At 43.8% G+C, this 20,313-nt stretch overlaps 1 protein-coding gene across 1 annotated transcript in view; it reads right to left on the bottom strand.

The window, feature by feature from the left end:
- The window catches only part of YIPF4 (Yip1 domain family member 4), a 216,640-nt gene that overhangs the window by 174,708 nt on the left and 21,619 nt on the right, over positions 1-20,313 (bottom strand). The window contains exon 2 of the mRNA XM_078648575.1: positions 6,399-6,552. Within this exon, the coding sequence (XP_078504701.1) occupies positions 6,399-6,552 (154 nt within the window). The remainder of the gene's footprint in view (positions 1-6,398; positions 6,553-20,313) is intronic.

Here is a 20,313-nt window from a genome sequence, read left to right as displayed (position 1 = left end):
CGTCGACGTCGAGGGACGTTTACAGGCCGCCGTCGAACCCGGTGTCGATCTCCTCATCGTCGCCGTCGGCGTCGAGTGGACCGCATCGGAGGGCCCGGCGTCGGCGCTCGCCGTCGAGGCGACACCGCCGTTCGCCGTCGAAGACAAGGACATAGTCGTCGTCGAGGGGATCCTCGTCGTCACGGTCGCCGTCGAGACGGAGGAGGTCTCCGGCGCCGAAGAAGTCTACGTCGAGACGGTCGAAGAGGTCGACGTCGAGGCGATCGAAGAGGTCGACGTCGAGGCGTTCGAAGAGGTCGACGTCGAGGCGTTCGAAGAGGTCGACGTCGAGGCGGTCGAGGTCGCCGTCATCGCCCGTCGTCGAGATTTAGAGGTTCGTCCATCTGGTCGGGGTCGACGTCGAGGCGGAGAAGCCGGTCGACGCCGAGGAGTGTGAAACGGTCGACGCCGAAGGGCCGCTCGCCGTCAAGGGAACCACGATTGACGTCTGAGCACCGATCGTCGACGTCAGGAGGTCGTAAGGACAGGCCCAGGACTGTGGGGGGCTCCCCACAGTCAGGACAGGATGGTGGCTCGCCGGGAACGGCATACTCCGAGGTGTATACCCCGAAGAAGCCTACTGCACCGCCTTCTTTGCCTCCTTTGCCTAAGGGCCCACCTCCGAGGGTTTCGACCCCTCCTCCGTTGCCTCCTCTACCGGCGCCTCAGGCCCCGGTTCCAACTGTTCCTCCTCCCCCGGTTCCACCGAGATCGGTGTCGATGCCCCAACTCCCGACACCTCCGAAGACTCCTCAGTCGAAGGTTCCTCCTAAACCCAAGACGTCCGACCCGGGGAGGCCGGCGGAGCGTCCCAGACCCAAGAGATCGAGGCCACGCTCAGGTAGACGGGACAGGTCGAGGAGTGGACGCGGATCCTCCTCGAGATCCAGGCATCAACATAGGAGGCATAGGTCCAGGTCTCGTTCTGCCTCGGGGACCCGTTCCTACTCACCTACGTTGTCAGATTCACCGGAGACGAGGGTGTCCCCGATTGATGATATTGGCACGTTCCAGTAGGTTCTCCTGCGCGGGGCGGCGAAGTTGGGGATCGAGGTTACGGCCCCTACACCCTCAACTTCCGTGATCTTTGAGACATTACATAAGAAACACCTGTCTCGCCCCCTGCTACCTTTGGTGCCAGGACTACTTGAGCCGGCGGAACAACTCTTCCTTACGCCGGCGGTGGTGAAAGCTGCGCCTTCAAGGCTCATGAAGAAATACAGGGCTCCTGAGTCGGACCCGGCTTTCTTGCGGAAGGACCCGACACCGGATTCGGTGATTGTGACGGCGGCTCGGAAGCTCCATGCCACCTCTCCTGCCTCCACCGTGCCTCCCGATAAGGAGAGCCGCTGGATTGACTCTGCTGGACGAAAAGCGTGTGGGACGTCCTCTACAACGATGAAGGCCTCCAGTGACTCGGCGTTGTTGGGACGATACGACCGTGCACTGTGGGACTCCATGGAACGGTTTGCGGACCTCGTTCCGCGCGACCGGAGAGAGGATTTCATGGAGATCGTCCAGGAAGGGATGCTGGTTTCTAACCAGGCCATTAGCGCCGCGGCGGATATCTCCCTGCTGGCCGCGCATGGATACTGCCACGGTATCAATCAGAGGCGCCATGCTTGGCTTCGGTTGATGTCGCTTAAACCTGAGGCGCAACAGCGTGTGGCAAATCTGCCGTTTTCCGGGGATACCCTTTTCGGGAAACACGCAGATGACGAGATGGCCAGGATGAAGGCCGAGGCGGAAACCCTGACGGCGGTGGGCTTGGAGAAGCCCAAAGATAAGAAACCCTTCCGCCAATTCCAACGGCGTTTTGGGTCGCAGGGTCGAGGAAGGGGACAGTCTTCTGGGCAACATCAGCAGCAGCAACAACAGCAGCAGTACAGAAGACCCTTCCAAAAACGTCAGAGGGGTAGAGGTGCACAGCAGTCCTCTACCGCGACCAAGGGCCCGGCTGGGTCTCGACCCTGAGCAGTTACTTCCCCTTCGTCCGTTACCCGCTCCGGTGGGGGGGGAAGCATTCAATTTTTTCTGGCAGAGTGGAGAAAAATTACTCAGGACAAGTGGGTGCTGAATATTGTTTGCAATGGATACAGTCTTCGTTTCACCAGCCCTCCTCCGTCGATTCCTCCGATCAGCTCGCAGTATCAACTGCGCGAGCTTCAGGCAGAGGCCGACGTCCTGTTAAGGAAAAGGGCGATAGAGTATGTACCTCTGTCTCAAAGAGGACTAGGTCTGTACTCTCGGTTCTTTCTGGTCCGCAAGAAGGACAAGAACGAGTTCAGGCCCATTCTGGACTTGCGGCAGGCAAACAAATGGATTCGCAGAGAAAAGTTTCGCATGCTGTCGTTGCATCAGATCTATCTTCAGCTGCAACGGGGAGACTGGCTTTGTGCCATAGACCTACAGGATGCGTACTTCCATGTGCCCATTGCACACAAACACAGGAAGTTCCTGCGATTTCAAGTCGGCACCAATCACTATCAGTACACGGTACTTCCGTTCGGGCTCAAGTGGTAGCGGCACTCCTGAGGAAGAACAAGGCGTTTGTCTACCCGTACCTGGACGATTGGTTGATCAAGGCCTCCTCCTTCTCGGAAGCTCAAGCACACTTCCGGAAGACGTGCGTTCTCTTGAACAAGCTGGGGTTGCACATCAACATGTCCAAGTCTGTTCCAACTCCGGTTCAGTGCATACAGTACTTGGGAGCCTCCATCAATACACTGTCGGCAAGCGTGTCTCCTTCGGAGGAGCGACGTTTATCACTCCTTCGGAAGGCTCAGGCTCTCCTGTCCACTCCATCCACGACAGTGAGGACGGTGTCTTCTCTGCTGGGATCGATGGCCTCTTGCATCTTCCTGACGCCACATGCGCGGCTGCACATGAGACCGCTGCAGGAGTGCTTGGAAGATCAATGGGACCAGAGGAGAGGATCTTGGGACGACAGGATACGACTGTCTCTACATGCTCTTCAGTCGCTGAAGTGGTGGTGTTCGGCGGAGAATCTCCTCAGAGGGGTTCCTTTCCACAAGGACATTCCCACACAGACGATCGTGACGGATGCTTCTCTCCTGGGATGGGGAGCGCACTCCGGAGATCTGCAGATTCAAGGGACGTGGTCCCCGTCGGAGTCCACGTACCACATCAATTTCCTGGAACTCAGGGCTGTTCACTTGGCGCTGAAGGCTTTTCAACCGTCCTTCCGGACCGACTCTCTGCTTGTACAGACGGACAATACGACCACGATGTATTACCTCAACAAGCAGGGGGGCTCGAGATCACGCACTCTCTCATCAAGAGGCGCAGGCGATCTGGCATTGGCTTCTGGCTCGAGGACTCTCGATAACGGCCACGCATCTGCCAGGTGTGCAGAATGTTCAGGCAGACTAGCTGAGCAGACTGATTCAGGAAAACCACAAATGGGTCATCAACGACGAAGTACTAGGAGAAGTCTTCGCAAGGTGGGGAACTCCAGACGTAGATCTGTTCGCCACCGCCGAAAACAGCAAATGCCGAGACTTCGCCTCCAGGTACTACCAGCCAGGGACGCTGGGGAACGCATTATGGATCAACTGGTCGAACAGCTTTCTGTACGCTTTTCCACCCATTCCCCTGATTCCAGCAGTTCTCATCAAGCTCTCCCAATCCAGGGCGAAGATGATTCTGATTGCCCCGGAATGGCCCAGACAGTGGTGGTTCACGGACCTGCTTCACCGGTCTCTCCTTCCTCACATGAAGCTGCCGTGCAGGCCGGATCTTCTCACGAAGTTCGGGGGGCGGATGGTGCACCCCAACCTGTTGTCTTTGAGTTTGGCGGCATGGCTCCTGAAATAGTGCAATATGGCCATTTGAATCTCCCAGCGGATTGTATGGACATACTGAAGGAGGCTAAACGACCTTCCACTCGGACTTCTTATGCTTACAAGTGGAAGAGGTTTTGAATCTGGTGCAAGTCTAAGAACTATGACCCTACGACATGCAAGGAAGATGTCATCCTTCCATATCTGCTACATCTGGCGCAGTCTGGCCTTAATGTCCATTCCATTAAGGTTCATCTGGCTGCTTTGACTGCCTACAGGAAATGCCCTTCACAGACTTCCTTCTTTCAGATCCCTGTGATCAAAGATTTTTTGGAAGGCTTGAAGAAAGTGTTCCCTCCTGTCAGGCTTCCTTCGCCTTCATGGGACTTGAATGTAGTGCTGTCCAGATTGATGAAGGAGCCTTTTGAACCTATTCATAAGGCTTCGTTGCAGCACCTGTCCTGGAAGGCGGCGTTCCTCGTGGCCATTACATCGGCCCACAGGGTGAGTGAAATTCAGGCGTTGTGTTGCCAAGAACCTTATACTGTATTTCATGCTGCTAAGGTTGTTATGCGTACTCACCCTAAGTTTCTTCCCAAGGTTGTTTCTGATTTTCATATCAATCAGACTATATCTTTACCTACGTTCTTTCAGAATCCTTCATCTCCAGCGGAAAGGTCTTTGCATTCCCTGGATGTTAGGAGGGTGCTGACATTTTATCTGGATAAAACCAGGGATATTCGTAGGTCAGACCAATTGTTCATCAATTATGGATCTGTCAGGACGGGTCTTGCGACCTCTAAGCAGTCTATCTCTATGTGGATTGTGTCCTGCATACAGCTGTGTTACCAAAAAGCTAATAAGACAGTAGGAGGTAAGCCTAAGGCTCATTCCACCAGGGGCAAGGCTGCCATGACAGCATTGCTCCGTAATGTTCCGATTGCAGAAATCTGCAAGGCGGCCACTTGGAAGTCGGTTCATACCTTTGCTAAGCATTACTGCCTGGACACTGATGCCAGGGCAGACGCTCAGGTTGGGCAGGCTTCGCTGAGAAATCTGTTCGCACAGTAGTGGCGTTAATTCTCTTTTCTCCACCGCCGCTTTGGTGTGGGGATGGGCTTGCCATTCTATTCACTAGATTATGACTATACACAGAGATCCCCTACTACAGAAGGAGTAGTTTCTGTCCTGTAACTCCAGTTCTGTAGTAGGGGTATCTCTGTTATAGTCATAAGCGCCCTCCCTCCTCCCCGGTGGAGAGAGACATATTCCTTATGGAATGCTACAGGTCTGGCGTGTTACGCCTTCAAAAAGAACTGAAACTAAGTTGGACCTGCTATGCATTCTGGGATACTGGGAGAAGGTTCTGGAAGATTCTCTTAAAGGCACAGTATCCTGTTTTGAGCCACATAATGGCAGCCTATGGGGCTTGTCTGTCCAGGTTCTTCTCTCTATCATTCCTGAGGGATTTTGCTGGTAAAGCAAGGGAAATCTGTACAGGCTTTTGCTGTTTTGTGGATTTTATGGTGGAATTTCTAGTTGAAGTACTGGACAGTGTAGCCTTTTTAGGCTGCATTATCTGTCTTTAAATTCTCTCCTAAGTGTCTATGCTTTTCTGCATTTTTTGACACTATAAGAGATTATTTTTTGATTGCTCCGGTGTCCACGCACATGGGCGGGACTATTCACTAGATTATGACTATAACAGAGATACCCCTACTACAGAACTGGAGTTACAGGACAGAAACTACTCCTACTCATTCCTCCTGCTATAGATTCATTTGTGACATATCTGGGACAAGTGGCATTGTCATATAGAGAGAGAGAGGGCTCCAAACATTTCTTGCTACGTAGCCACAAATATTTTATACTTCACTTTCAAACTGCCTTCATGTTGGGGGGGGGGGAATATGTTGTAGTTGGCTACGTGAGATGATACCCCATCTTCAATTCTTTCTAATGTTGAATGTCAATCTTCTAGCCTGGGATATGACCCATCAATTCCTTGTCCTCCAGAAACTTCCATAACATCTCTAGATGTTATGGAAATGTCTGGGTAGTAACACATAGTTTGCCTGCACTAGGAGGGTCAAATAAAAGAGAGATGTTTTACTAGAAATGATAATTCAGACCATAAAATGGGTCAAGGGAAAAGAAAAAAAACAATATACTTTGAGACACACCTTGCATCATGTACTAATAAATGCTGCAATAAAATTAAAAGAAAGTATTTTAAGAATATTTTTGCTCTAGGCCTGATAATGAACAGGTAAATATTTTATTAGTGAAATTGCAGTGACAGTCTGTGATCAGTTGAAAGTAACATTTCCTTTCCACAGAGACCATGTAAAGCAACAGAAGACGAGGTGAAGGAAACAAGGCTTATTTTTTTTAATGAGACACATGAAAATACATAGCAAAATAATGTATCATACATTTACCAGGGCATGCAACATATAACCTTAAGAAAACACAGTAGCAAAACCAGAATGCTAAAAGAATGTCTCTAAATCAACTTCATGACCTAAACGGTTGAGGAAGAGAACAGCAACTTACAGAAGTGGTTTTATATCTTCAGGATCATTTTCATCTACTTCTAGCAACCAGCCATATCCTCTCTGTCTAAGAAACGTAGTTGCTGTTGATTCTTTGGTAAATTCTCCCTCAAGATTAAGTTTAATATCCGGGGATGCAATCGTACCACTCAAATCTGTAAATAAAAAGAATCAGGTATTAAAGACAAATCCGCAAAGGGAAAAAATGGTGGGGGCATCTAATGATTACACTAAGGATTATATTGTTTTGGGAGTGACATTTGAGAGGATGTCGATTTGAATTTCAGTTTGATGTCCCAGTACTGACAGGATCAGTCCAGAGAAAATTAGAACTACTGCCTTGAGTCTTTATGGCCTTTTACTGTAGATAGAAAACTCATCCACACTTTGCTTTAACTTATCCTGGCCGAGTGCCAGCATCATGCGACTATCATTTCACTTACGCTGTAGAAGTGTAAAAGGTAAAACATTTTTCACGAATTCTTATGCATTCTGTGCTAACATTTGTTGTAGTGCATTTCAGATAACCTCTCGGATCCTTATCCAGCTGCTTCAACATATTAAACGTGAGCTCCGTCACTAGAAACATCAATAACAGGGCATGTGGCAGATAATTTTCAACTTTTACTGCAGACCTATTCGATTTTAAACCCAAGTATTGAATCCAATCAACTATGCTGTTATTCACTTGCTCTTGGGGAGTACCTTAAGCAAAAAGAAACGAGGGAAAGCAGCGCAAGGAGGCAGAGCAACACGGAGCAATGGCGGGAAAAGAAGCACAAAGAGACAGCTGAAAAATACATTCACTCCTGTGGAGTGCTTAAGCAGTACATGAAGAAGAATAACACAGGGGACTTGGGTGAAGGGCACAAGTGGGTAAACAACATGGAATACTGAGGTGGCAGGGAGTTTGGCAGGGAGTTTGACAGGGGGAGAAGCATATGTGAATGAGCTTGCACATGAAGGAGACGCCAATACAGAGTGCATGTACATGGCGGAATGGGGAATAACGAAAGGAAATGCTGCCAAGGCCTAATTTACTTTCTGCAGAAATTAGCCATTTTCTCGTTTACAATTGCCCAAGGAGCAGATTTGTGGCCCTCCAGAATTGTCATACTAAGTAAAGCTTCGGCCTCAGATGCCTGTTGAATAAGTGCAGCAGAAGGCCCTTACCCTAGTGCCAGCTAGGTCCTTCAGTCCTAACCTGGCAAAACTATCTCTATTGCTGTGCTTTTACAGACAACCTAGGAGGGGTTGGGAAGAAAACAGTGTGGAGGGGTACTTGAAGGGTAAATCAGCACATGAAAGGGAGAGAAATAGAAAAAACATGCACCCCCATGGAATGTTAAGCAAAAAAAAAAGTAGTTCCTTAACTGTGAGAGTTGCAAGGGTACAAGTCAGGCAACCAAAAGGATCATAAAGTGGTTATGCTCCAGGGGAGCAGCAAGCACAAAGAGGAAGGCAAGCCATTGAATAAGAAGAAGCACAAGAGTAACAATAAAGTCACCCAATGGTAAGCAACAGGTAGACTGTAAGTTCACTATAAGGCTCACAATTGGTCTTTCGGCCATCAGACTAAGCTTAACCCAAAAATGATCATTCACAATTCGAACTGGTGATAGGGAACATAAAAACCCAGGCCTCCTTAAGTGTCTGCATTAGTGCGAAGGAAGGAGGGAAACAATTAAAGTATTTGTGAGAAACAAGACCTTAGAAAGGGAAGGATGTGAGCACACCACTCATGCCCAATCAAAACATGTACTCCTGGCTCCCAACATGAGGGCAAAATCAAAGCCACTCTCTAGTGATGCACACAAAATGGCCTGGCAACAGTGGCGCTGTCAAGCTAGACAATAAAAATAGTGTTTTGAAGAGCAAGCAATGGAAGCAGAAATGCAAACCAATCAGAGCAATAGTAAAGAGGGAATACTCTATGGTAATAATAAATACAAGATTGAAATGTTAGGGCACCAATAATCAGCAGGCTAATGAGAGTGAAAAGGAAAGTCAACCAATGGCACGGAATGAGCGGGTTTCAAGCCCATCTATGTTCACGGTAAGCCATAATGTGACCTGTAACCAGCCGCGGCAGGTAAGAGCGGTGGGGCTGGCTGGGGGGATTTTGAGAGACGACCACGAGGGACAATTAATTATTTAATTTTCCCTTGTGGTCGACTCTCGAAATCCCCCCCCCCCCCCCTAGCCGGTCCTCCCCCCCTAGCCGGTCCTCCCACCCCACCGCTCTTACCTGCCGTGGCTGCCTGTAACAGACAAAGTATGAACTCTCACGAACCCCACAACTACAGACCTACAGCAAAGAGACCATTCCTGGACAAACTTCTAGGAAGAACAGCCTTCACCCAAATGTCACGGATCATTGAAGATAACTCCCTACTAAATATATATTTATCTATTTTGCGCTCTATTGTATATGTACATATTCAATACATGTACATGCTAATATGGGATGGAACGGAGAAGGAATTTAAGAATTACTTTGAAATCCTAAATAATACATCTACCAATCTTAAATTCACATATGAAATGAGTGAAAACAGAGTAGTATTTCTGGATACTGAAATCTACATAGAAGCAAACCAGATTCACACCACTCTACAAAGAAAAAAACGGCAACAAATTCAACTTTACATGCCAGCAGTTTTCATCAACAATGTCTATTTGAGAATATTCCCTATGGTGAATTTTTAAGAGTCCGAAGAATATGCTCAGAAGAATCGCAATGGGAAGAACAAAGTGCATCAATGGCAAGAAGATTTGTGAGAAGAGGGTATGCAAAAAAAAAATCACATCAAAAAAGGATGGGAAAAAGCAAAACAAAAAAAGAGAACTGATATTTTGCAGTCTACTATGAATGAGGTTCAAAAAGGTGAAACAGGGGTGTCCGGGGCTGGGGGGGTGGAGTTGTGGGTTAGGGTGGGTCACTGGGGTGTTTCTATACTGAGCATATTTTATGAGTCTACTCTTGCATTTGCTGCCTATGTAATTGCTGTTTTGATACTGTCGTGGTGTTCTTCGGTTGTGGAGATGCCACATTCTCAATGCTCATTTGCTCAATAAAATTGGTTGTGAAAAAAAAAAAGTGAAACAGAACCAATCAGATTTATAACAGCTCTATCAAAAGAGTTACCACAAATCAAAAATATTTTAAAGAAAAATTGGAAGATGCTCAAGCTGGATACCACCATAGGACCAATAGTGGTAAACGCCCCGCAAATAACATACCAACGGGCACCTAACTTAAAAGATCGTTTGACTCATAGTCATTTTTGCAAGGAGAAAAAGAAATCATGGTTACAAAGTACTGGTTTCAAAAAATGTTATAACTGCAAGGTGTGTCAAATAGCCAAAAATGTACAGAATGTGATCATGGCAAATGGAAAAATCTGGGATATTAAAGAACTTATTACATGCAAGACCCAATATGTAATTTATGTCATCCAGTGCCCATGTCACCTAATATACGTGGGTAGCACGAAATGTGAATTGAAGAAAAGGATTTTAGAACAGGTATGGGCAACTATACATCAAGACAGAAGTAATGCTGTGGCCAAGCACATGGAAATCCACCATGACAGCAATTGGAAAGGTTTGTCTTTCTACGGAATTGACATAGTGAGAAAGCCAATATGAGGAGGGGACAGAGAAAAATCATTGAGAATGAAAAAGAGTCAAGACACATTCTAAATCTACGTACAAAGAATCCACATGGACTGAATCAAAGCGAAGAGATGTACATACATTTGTAAATAGTGTAAATGAATTTTGATATTGAATTTATGATTGATATTATAGGGTAACACCAACCCCAGTCTTTGACATCACAGACATTTCCAGGTTTAAATCACATCTTAAATTACACTGAAATCCCAAACGTTCACAAACTTTGAAATGTCCTTTATTTTTTATTTAGGAAATACTTTTGTTTAGAGAGGTTAAAATTAAATATGAATGAAATATAACAACAGAAAACTCTGAACTGACCATTATAATTGGTATATTGTATTGTATTGTATTGTTTTGTTAAGGCGCAAACAGCTGCCCCAGCGAAGAGGCGTCCCGGCGCTAGAAAACCACAGACCAGGTCTGAGAATAGAAGATGGAGAGGAGGATTAGGGGAGAGGGAATAGATGCGTTTTGATGGCTTTTCGGAAGGCCGGTAGATTGTCTATGGAGCGGATGATTTGTGGCAGATCGTTCCATAGTTTAGCTCCTAGGACCTTAAAGGAGCGGCCGCCCATGCGGAAGAGTTTTATGCGGGGAAAGCAGAGGAGGTGCTGATTAGAGGATCGTAGGTTACGTGCTGGAGTGTAGGGGGTGAGAAGAGGTCGCAACAGTGTTGGGTTGCCAGATTTGATAATTTTAAAGGTCATGATGAGGGTTTTGAATATGATTCTGGAGTTAACAGGTAGCCAGTGTAGTTTTCGAATTGTAGATCTGGCCGAACATCTGCGAGGGAGGCCGACTAAGGCTCTAGCCGCAGAGTTCTGCACGCGCTGTAGTCGTGCTATCTCTCCTTTGTTGGCGCCAAGGAGGAGTACGTTGGCGTAATCCAAACGTGATAGGATGGTAGCTTGAAAGATGAGCTGGCGGATCTTGGCATCAAAGAAGCCCAGTATGTGACAGACTTCTCAGCAGGCCGACACAGGTGCCAGCGACTTTTTTGGTGTGGGTCTGATAGTTAAGAGAGGCATCCATCCATACTCCTAGATTTTTGACTAGGGATTTAGGGGGTGGGATGGTGCCTAAGGAGGACGGCCACCAGTGCTCATTCCAAAGGCTGATGTCTTTGCCAAGGAGCAGCACTTCTGTTTTACCAGCATTAAGCTGTAAACAGTTGTCTGTCATCCATTTGGCTATTGCGGAGAGACCGTTTTTAAATCTGGAGGCCGAGATGGAAGGGCCTTCCGTCAGAGTGATGGCCAGCTGTGTGTCGTCGGCATACGACACTAGTGTCAGGCCCCACTCTTTGGCCACTGTCGCAAGAGGTTGCACATAAAGATTAAAAAGGGAAGGGCTCAGCGCCGAGCCCTGTGGAACTCCCTGTGCAATGGGGTGAGGTTTAGATAGAAAGGGGGGTGCTGAGACTCGAAAGGATCTGTCCTTTAGAAAAGATCGGAACCACTCCAAAGCAAGGCCAGATACTCCAAATGTCTCCAGGCGATTGAGGAGGATGTCGTGGGATACCGTATCAAAGGCCGCGCTGAGGTCGAGAAGAATCAGCGCAGCACTTTGACCGGCATCTAAGATCGTCCGGAGGTGTTCGGTGGTGGCCAGAAGAGCAGACTCAGTACTATGGCCTGGTCTGAACCCATTTTGTGATGGGTCCAGGATGTTGTTTTGGACCATGTGCTGGGATAGAGTACTATTTGCATGGGCTTCAGCGAGTTTGGACAGCCATGGGAGCAGGGAGATAGGCCGGAAATTTTCCGGCTTAGAAGGATCTAGGGTGGGTTTCTTGATGATGGGTGAAACCCACGCTTGTTTCCAGGCAGATGGTACACTCGCTGAAGAGAAGGAGAGGTTCAAGATTGAGGTCAAAGAAGGAAGAAAGAAGTTAAGTGACTCTAAGAATTGAGCCGGGCGCATGGGGTCTGATGGAGAGCAAGTCTTAACTTTGACATAGTTTGGCGAGGCTGTCAATGGAGATTTCTGGAATATGGGTCAAAGTGGTGTAATTGGGGGAGGGGATAGGGCTTTTAGTGGGGCTGGGGGAGTGCTGAGGAAAGGATGTATAGATTTTCTGTACTTTTTCAATGAAAAATATGGCTAGATCTTCGCATTGTTGGGCAGAGGAAATGCTGGGGGGGGGATTTACCGCTCTGAAGTTCTTGAACTAGTTTAAATACTTCTTTGGCAGGGGTGGGGCTAGAATTGATTTTATCTGCATAGAAGGCAGTTCGCGCAGCACGGATGGCTTTATGGTACATTTTTTGTTTTAGAAGGTAATTGGTTTTATCATCGTTATTATATTCCCTTCTCCATAAGCGCTCAGCTCTTTTACAGTCTTTGCGCAAGGTTTTGAGGGTATCGTTGTACCATGGGTTGGATGGCGAGTTGCGTCCTTTCATCCATTTTGCTGGGATAAGGGTGTCTAATCCTCCCGTGATCCAATCATGAAACGAGCTATAAGTTTCATTGATGTCAAGGTTGGTGTCATGATGGAATTCCCCAAGGGTAGCATGGAGATCGCTGATGGATAGTTTGTGCCATGGTCTTTTTAAACGTCGCGAGGGTATGATTTTGTGTTTTGTTTTATTGACCTGAATTGTCAGTTTATTAAGGTAGTGGTCTGTCCATCCCATTGGTAAGGGTGCCTCTGCTTTAATCCCCTCGATGTTTGTAAATACTGGATCCAGGATGTGACCAGCCTGCTGCGTTGGAGTTAAGATAAGAGAGTTAAGCTGTAAGGCGGAAAGGTCAGCAAGAAGGTTTTTGATGGTGGAGTCGGTAAGCAGGTCAAAGTGTAGATTGAGGTCACCTAATATGGTGAAGTTTGCATACTTTGTCCAATTTGAATTTGCCACCGGAGGCATAAGAATGGAGGTTTACGCCACTGGAGGTGAAATATGAACTTATTTGGAAAAGAAATTCATTTAACTCTTGACCCCTTGTTTAGGTTTTAATTTATTTTAATTTGGTTAATTAGATCAAAATATTGTTTATTGGGATCACGATGAAATCTTTCACTGAAATATTTCACTTATATTGTTTTCACTACATTAACCACAATGCCCCAGTCTCACATTCACAGGATATGACATCATGAAGTAATGTTTGGTTAAAAAACAGGAAGTTATCATTGGGGCGGTACTATGAACAAGTTCTAAGGTTAGAACGAAACGCGTTGGTGTGTTTGTTTGGTAAATCCAATGGAATAAAAAAGCTCTGAATTTCACGAACGAAATTGCTGCGGTGCGACCCATTTCTTTCTGGAAAGGAAGTGTTGTGGACATTTGTGGCGGGTTGCTCACCCGCGGGGTTACGCACGGCCGAAAAGTTCGCGGTCCTGGCGCTGCTGAGCGAAATGTGTGTATATATATATATATATATATATATATATATATATATATATATATATATATATATATATATATATATATATATATGTATGGGCTTTTTTAACAATTAAGAACTGTGATGGAAATATGATATGAATTTTTTACGTGATTTTATCGATATTATGATAAAAACATTGTTGCAGTTTTAACGTTCTTTTATCCACTAGAAATGTTATTTGTACATAATAAGCAATAAGTGAAACTTGCAAAATTGCACAGCTCTAATATTATTTGCACTTTTGACTGTCAATATGGTTAGGACAAGCTATTTGCACAGTTGCGTATTTTGCACAGGATTCCAAGGAGAAGTATTTCCTAAAGATAAAATATTTGCACTATTGCGTGATTTGCACCAAGTTTGAGGCATTAGCACTTTAGTTTCACTGAATTGCTATCTAGTAGGATATATTTTTCTAATTGAATAGTACGTTTACTGCGCTGTACTAACCACATTGATTGGTATAGATAACACAGGTATTTTACCATGATTTGTTCTTATAATTTGCCCATATATTTGCATAATACACGATGTGTTGTTTTTCCATTTTTGATACACAGATCACAGTATTCAACTGCAATTGTTTTACATTGTGTTAAATATCATAACAATGTCGATATTAACTCGTGCAATGTCTCTTCTGATGCATTTAAACTCCAGTATTTTGTCCATGTGCATTCCCAGCCCTCACACGTGACGCTGTTACAATCAATTACTGGCACTTTAAAAGAGCGTTTTTTCCTTGAGAACGTTGTCATGTGAGCAAGGCTCCTCGAGCCGAAACGTCATGCGGCTGAATTTGCACTAATAAATTATCAGCACTTACATGGTCCGTGTTATCCTTCCTTTGCGAAGTTCTGCGCGCTGGGTGGAGACGCGGCATTTTGGAGATATATATATATATTATATATATATATATATATATATATTTTTTTTTTTTGCGCAAAAGGAGCGGCATACCCAGGATATTTTCAAAGCTTGTTTATTAGAGCTTCACCCCACCAACGCGTTTCAGCCTCAACAGGCTTTGCTCACGGTCAGTTAGTCCTTCCACTCTTTTTCTATTTATACTTGCCCATTTTAGCCTTTAGGTGGCATTATGGGATACGTAGTTTTTTTACACAGTTATACACCAGTCTTTCTTTTGAAAATAATTTTGTCTATCTGATTTTTTCGTTTTTGGTAAACATGCGCTACATATTCAATTCATATGGGCTAAGTTTAATTCTCAAAGTTCATTAGGGGAATAGTTCCCAATTAGTTTTCAAAGTTCATCGGGTGTAGTACCCTTTTGTGTGTGAAAAAGTCTAAGCTGGTATTAGTAACAGTCACTCTAAATGTACGTGCAGGTCCTCCCCAAAGTTCATTCCTCTCGGCATTTTTGTGCGTAAACGGATGATTAGGCATGACTCCATTTGTCTCACTTTACGAACTGTGTCACCGCCTCTCTCTGTTTTCGTAAGCATTTTGAGTCCGTAGAACCTCATAGATTTCCAATCACCGTTTTGGCATGCATTGACATGTTTTGATGTTGCCTAGAGCATGTTTTTGTTCTTAACCGCTCTAATGTGCTCCAAAATTCTTTTTTTCAACATACAGGTCGTGCTGCCTATATATTTACTGCCGCATTTGCACTCAATGACATATACGACATTTTTAGAAGTACATGTGATCTGTTGGTCAATGTGCATCATTTTGCCATTGGGTTCCTCAATGCATTTTTTGTTCATGCCGATTTTGCAAGCCTTGAAGTTGGAGCAAGGTTTGAACCCCTTTCGTTGATTTGTCAACCAATCTATTTGTGTCTTTACTTGAAAATGGCTGTTCACCAAACAGTCTTGAAGAGACTTATTTTTCTTGTAGGTTATTTGCGGTTGCCTTCCTACTAGCTGTCCTATATCCGGATCCCCAGATATAAGATGCCAGTATTTCTTCATTTTGTTGGCAATCATTCCACTTTCTTTGTTGTATGTGGTTATAAATCTTGGCGGGTCTTTGTCCACTGATTTTTTTGGTTTTTCCACCAGTAGTTCTGATCTTGTTTTTTGGTCAACCTTCTTTTTACAATTCTTTAGGACTCGGTCTTCATATCCTCTCGATTTGAATCTCATCTTGCTTTCATTTATTTTTGTTTCTGCATCATCAGATTTGGAGCAATTTCTTTTGAGTCTAATGTATTCTCCATAAGGGATGCTTTTCATCAATGCTTTCGGGTGAAAACTGGTGCCATGCAGCACACTATTGGTGGCTGTCTTCTTGCGGAAAAGAATCGACTCTAGTTTACCATCTGAGATATAAATCTCGGTGTCAAGAAAGGCAATTCTTTTGGTACTTGTGGCGCACGTGAATTGTAGGCCTACTGTGTTTTCATTGAGTTTAGAAAAGTACCCACGAAAATCAGAATCAGAACCGTGCCAGATTATAAACAGGTCGTCTATATACCGGACCCACAAAATGATCCGATTTACTTCCAGCTGATTGTTTATATTCCAAGCGATTGTTTTCTCCCACCACCCCATGGTTACGTTGGCATAGTTAGGAGAAAACGAAATGCCCATGGCAGTACCACATTCTTGTTTGTATAGCTCTTGATTGAACAAAAAGACGTTGTTTGATAAGCAGATGTGAATCATTTTTAGGAGCATATTTGTGTGTTCTAGGGTTGAGATACTTCGCTGTTTCAAGAAATGCTGGCATGCTTCCATACCTACATCGTGTCTGATTGAAGTATAAAGAGAGACAACATCTATTGTGGCTAGCAGGTATTGTTCGTTCCATGTTATGTCTTGAATCGTTCTTAAAAACTGTCCTGTATCCTTGATGTAGGAGGGCATGCTTTGGGCAATTGGGGCCAAGAAAGTATCCACATATTTTGATAGGTTTTCATATATGGAGCTGCAAGAGGAAACAATTGGTCTGCCTGGAGGATTTATTAATGTCTTATGTATTTTCGGCAGAAAATATATGCAGGGCATTGTTGGAAAGTCAATATCTAAGAATTTCTTCTCTTCATTGTTCAGTAATCCTTTCTGGTGCCACTCATTCAGATGGTCCTTAAGTTCTTTTAACATTCTGGCACTTGGATTGTTTGTGAGTTTAGAATAATTTTGCTGTTCGTTCAATTGTCTCATGGCTTCCCTCACGTAGTCGGTAGTTTCCATTATTACAATATTTCCCCCCTTATCTGCGGGTTTAATTGTAATTTTTACCATTGTCCATGAGTGATTTGAGTGCTTTCCTTTCCTCAGTTGTTAAATTTTCCCTGCTGCTGTTTCTTGTTTTCTGTAGTTTATCCAGCTCCTCGTTAACAGCATCCGAAAATAGATCAATTTTATTTCCAGGCGACAGGTGGGATAAAATCGGGACTTCCTTTTTAATCCAGTGTCTGGTCTTGCATTTGTTCTTATATCCATTTGTTCCAATATTTGGATATCCGAGAGGTCTTTGTTTTCCTGATCAAACATCCTTTCAAAGGTTTCTCTTATGTCAGGTAGTTGTTCTATTGTGGTCGTTATTTCCATTTCCTCATTGGTATTATTTGAGTTTTCACTGTTTTGGATTGAGGGTTTATTTACATGTATTTTGGCCAATTTTAATTTCCGAACGAATTTATAGAGGTCGATTTTGGTCTGCGTATAGTCAAAATGAGATTCAGGGCAGAATGACAGACCTTTGTTAAGTACCCTTCTTTCATTGTCAGATAGCTGGTAGTTAGAAAGATTGACAATCAAGTTCACTACTTCCTGTTGCGGAGAGGATATTGCCTTCTTATGTTGCTTAGATCTGTAGGTTTTTCTGGTACTGGTGCGGGAGTTTGTTGTACCTGTGTCGGTCTTCCCCGACCTCTTCTTTGAAACGGTCTTCTTCCCCTTCCTCCGCCACGTGAGATACTTTTTTCTAAGTTCACCAGCGTTACTTCTTCTAAAACAGACAAGTTTTTTGTCTGGAGTATTTGACGTGATGTTCCATTTTCACTTACGTCTGACTCACTTGCACTTGATGGTGCTTTATATGCTGGATAGTTCTTTTTTAAATTGTCATATCGTCTTGCAAATGTCAGTATTCTGCCACATAGATAGTCTTGTTCATCTCGTTTGAACTTTCGTTCTTTTCTTTCCTCAACTTCCTTCTCATACATGTCTAGTCTTTTCTCCATTTCTTGTCTTAATTTGGTGATTTCATCCTGGTTTTTTTCACTTTGTAGTTTATCCACTGCTTCTTTAATCCTGATTGTTAATTCTACAAGATCTATTTTGGCGTGTTTGATTAAGATTCTCATCATATTAAGTGAACAATTGGTATTGTTTTCCATCCATTCTAATATAAGTTCCTCTTTCGTATCTGGGTGTGTCGGCATGGTAAAAATTCGTAAGCCTCTTGGGATACGTTTGACCTCCACATAATTTTCAAGCGCTATTATCTCCCAGCTTTTGTTGATTTCTTTTTTATGAAGTCGCTCTAACAGATTAATTTGTTGTTTGAGCGTTGTATTGTTTTTGTCTGGTATTACGGCACTTTCATCTGCCATACTCGTTGTTGCCCCAGATTTGAACATCGTAGACGCTTTAGAGGCGCGTTTTGCTGCTCGCGCTTCCATTACTATATCAGTTTTTTACACCATTAACAACAAGGGTGATTTGTATGTGCTCTATCTTAACGCTTTATACCCTGGTCCGGTGAGTAGTTGTCAGCCGTTTGTTCAGTTAACTCCCAGCGTCTCTAAACAATTACTCGACTCGGCCGCTTCGATTCCCGCTATTTGAACTAAAGTTCATTCAATACACTGACCTCATGATGAGTTACATGCGTCCCGAGCAGCTCCACAGCCGACCTGCCGTTCTGCTGCGCGGTTCCTCTGCTCATCCAATTGAGGGCGTGTCAATCAGGAAGTAGTCTCCTCAGTTCGCGATCAGAATCGGGCGCTTCTCTCTGCATAGTATTCCAAACACAAAGTGATCCAGCAGATCATGAGAGCGCTCAACAGCGTGTGCAGCGCTCAGGGGTCGGATCCAGACCCTTAAATCACTTTTAGCGCAAAAGGAGCGGCACACCCAGGATATTTTCAAAGCTTGTTTATTAGAGCTTCACCCCACCAACGCGTTTCAGCCTCAACAGGCTTTGCTCACGGTCAGTTAGTCCTTCCACTCTTTTTCTATTTATACTTGCCCATTTTAGCCTTTAGGTGGCATTATGGGATACGTAGTTTTTTTACACAGTTACAGAAAATTATTTTCAAAAGAAAGACTGGTGTATATCTGATTTTTTTCGTTTTTGGTAAACATGCGCTACATATTCAATTCATATGGGCTAAGTTTAATTCTCAAAGTCTGCTGGATCACTTTGTGTTTGGAATATATATATATATATATATATATATATATATATATATATATATATATATATTCACTGAAAAAACCATAGGTTTGACACCAGTTATAGTTAGCTGGAAATTTTACTGACATAAAACCATTGAAATTCCCACGTTATAGTTAGTTGGACTCACTATAACTTGCGCGCCTGCAATGCACTGCTGATGACGTCACATATTACATCACTCATGACATGGTCAGTGACATCACTCATGACATCACTGATGACGCCATCCAGTGAATGTGTGTCTTTCTGAAAAATAAATATGTTTTATATATGCATATGGAAAGGTCGATGGAAGAATAAATGTTTAAATAAGTGTCTTAATGGATGTTTAAAAAAAAAAAAAAATTGATTGGTTAACTGGCTTATTAAGTGTATCTTAGTGAATACATATATTAGCGAGTATTGTTTAAATATTTAAATGTTTGTATCAGTGTTTCACTTTGTGTATAAGTGGCTGCATGGGTTGGTGAGTAGCTACATGTGTGTGTATATGGGTTATTAGATGGTTTTTTTAGTATCAGTATGAGTGTCTGTATGGTTTGGTGGGGGTGACTGACTCACTGTTTGTATGTATTTTGAAGACAGCATATGTGCAGGACTGTATGGGTGGATGAGTGTGTATATGTGTGTGTTAGTGAGTGAATGACTGTCTCACTGGTGTCTTTATCAGTAACTACATATGTTTTAATCTAGTATATGTGAGTATTGATGTATATAAGTGAGTATATGTGAGAGTGAGAGATTGAAAGAGTTCTTGTTTAAATAAGTATGTGTTTCTATAAGTGATTGTTTAAGAGGGTAAGTATGTGTAAGTTTCCTTAGAAGTAAGGTGGTAGTGTGTGTATAGCTGTATATGCAAATAAATGGATGTTCAATAGTTTATTTGCATGTGTGATTATGTGTGTGAGTAACTTTTGGATGACTGTCGGTGTGTAACAGGATGTATAGGTGTTTCACTACATATGATGAGTGAATATATGTATGAGTGACTATATAGAACTGTTGGTGAATGAGTGGATGTGTATATAGATGGTGGTATTACTGAATTGGTTGTTGTAACTGGTATGGGTATCTCTATTTTTTTGAAAATTTTAGTTTCTATTTTTGAATATGTGTTTCAAGGGTTACATTACACTGAAAGGAGGTCTGTCACTCTGTCACAAGGATGGTGTCATCAGTGATGTCATGAGTGATGTCACTGACCATGTCATGAGTGATGTAATATGTGACGTCATCAGCAGTGCATTGCAGGCGCGCAAGTTATAGTGAGTCCAACTAACTATAACGTGGGAATTTCAATGGTTTTATGTCTTTATGTCAGTAAAATTTCCAGCTAACTATAACTGGTGTCAAACCTATGGTTTTTTCAGTGAATTTAATAGGTTTTTTAAATGCTAATTCCTAACTATAACTGAAACCTATGGTTTTTTCAGTGAATTTCATAGGTTTTTTAAATGCTAATT

This window comes from Lissotriton helveticus, chromosome 6, assembly GCF_964261635.1.
Source record: "Lissotriton helveticus chromosome 6, aLisHel1.1, whole genome shotgun sequence".
Taxonomy (NCBI): domain Eukaryota; kingdom Metazoa; phylum Chordata; class Amphibia; order Caudata; family Salamandridae; genus Lissotriton; species Lissotriton helveticus.
This window is presented reverse-complemented; position numbering and strand designations above follow the sequence as displayed.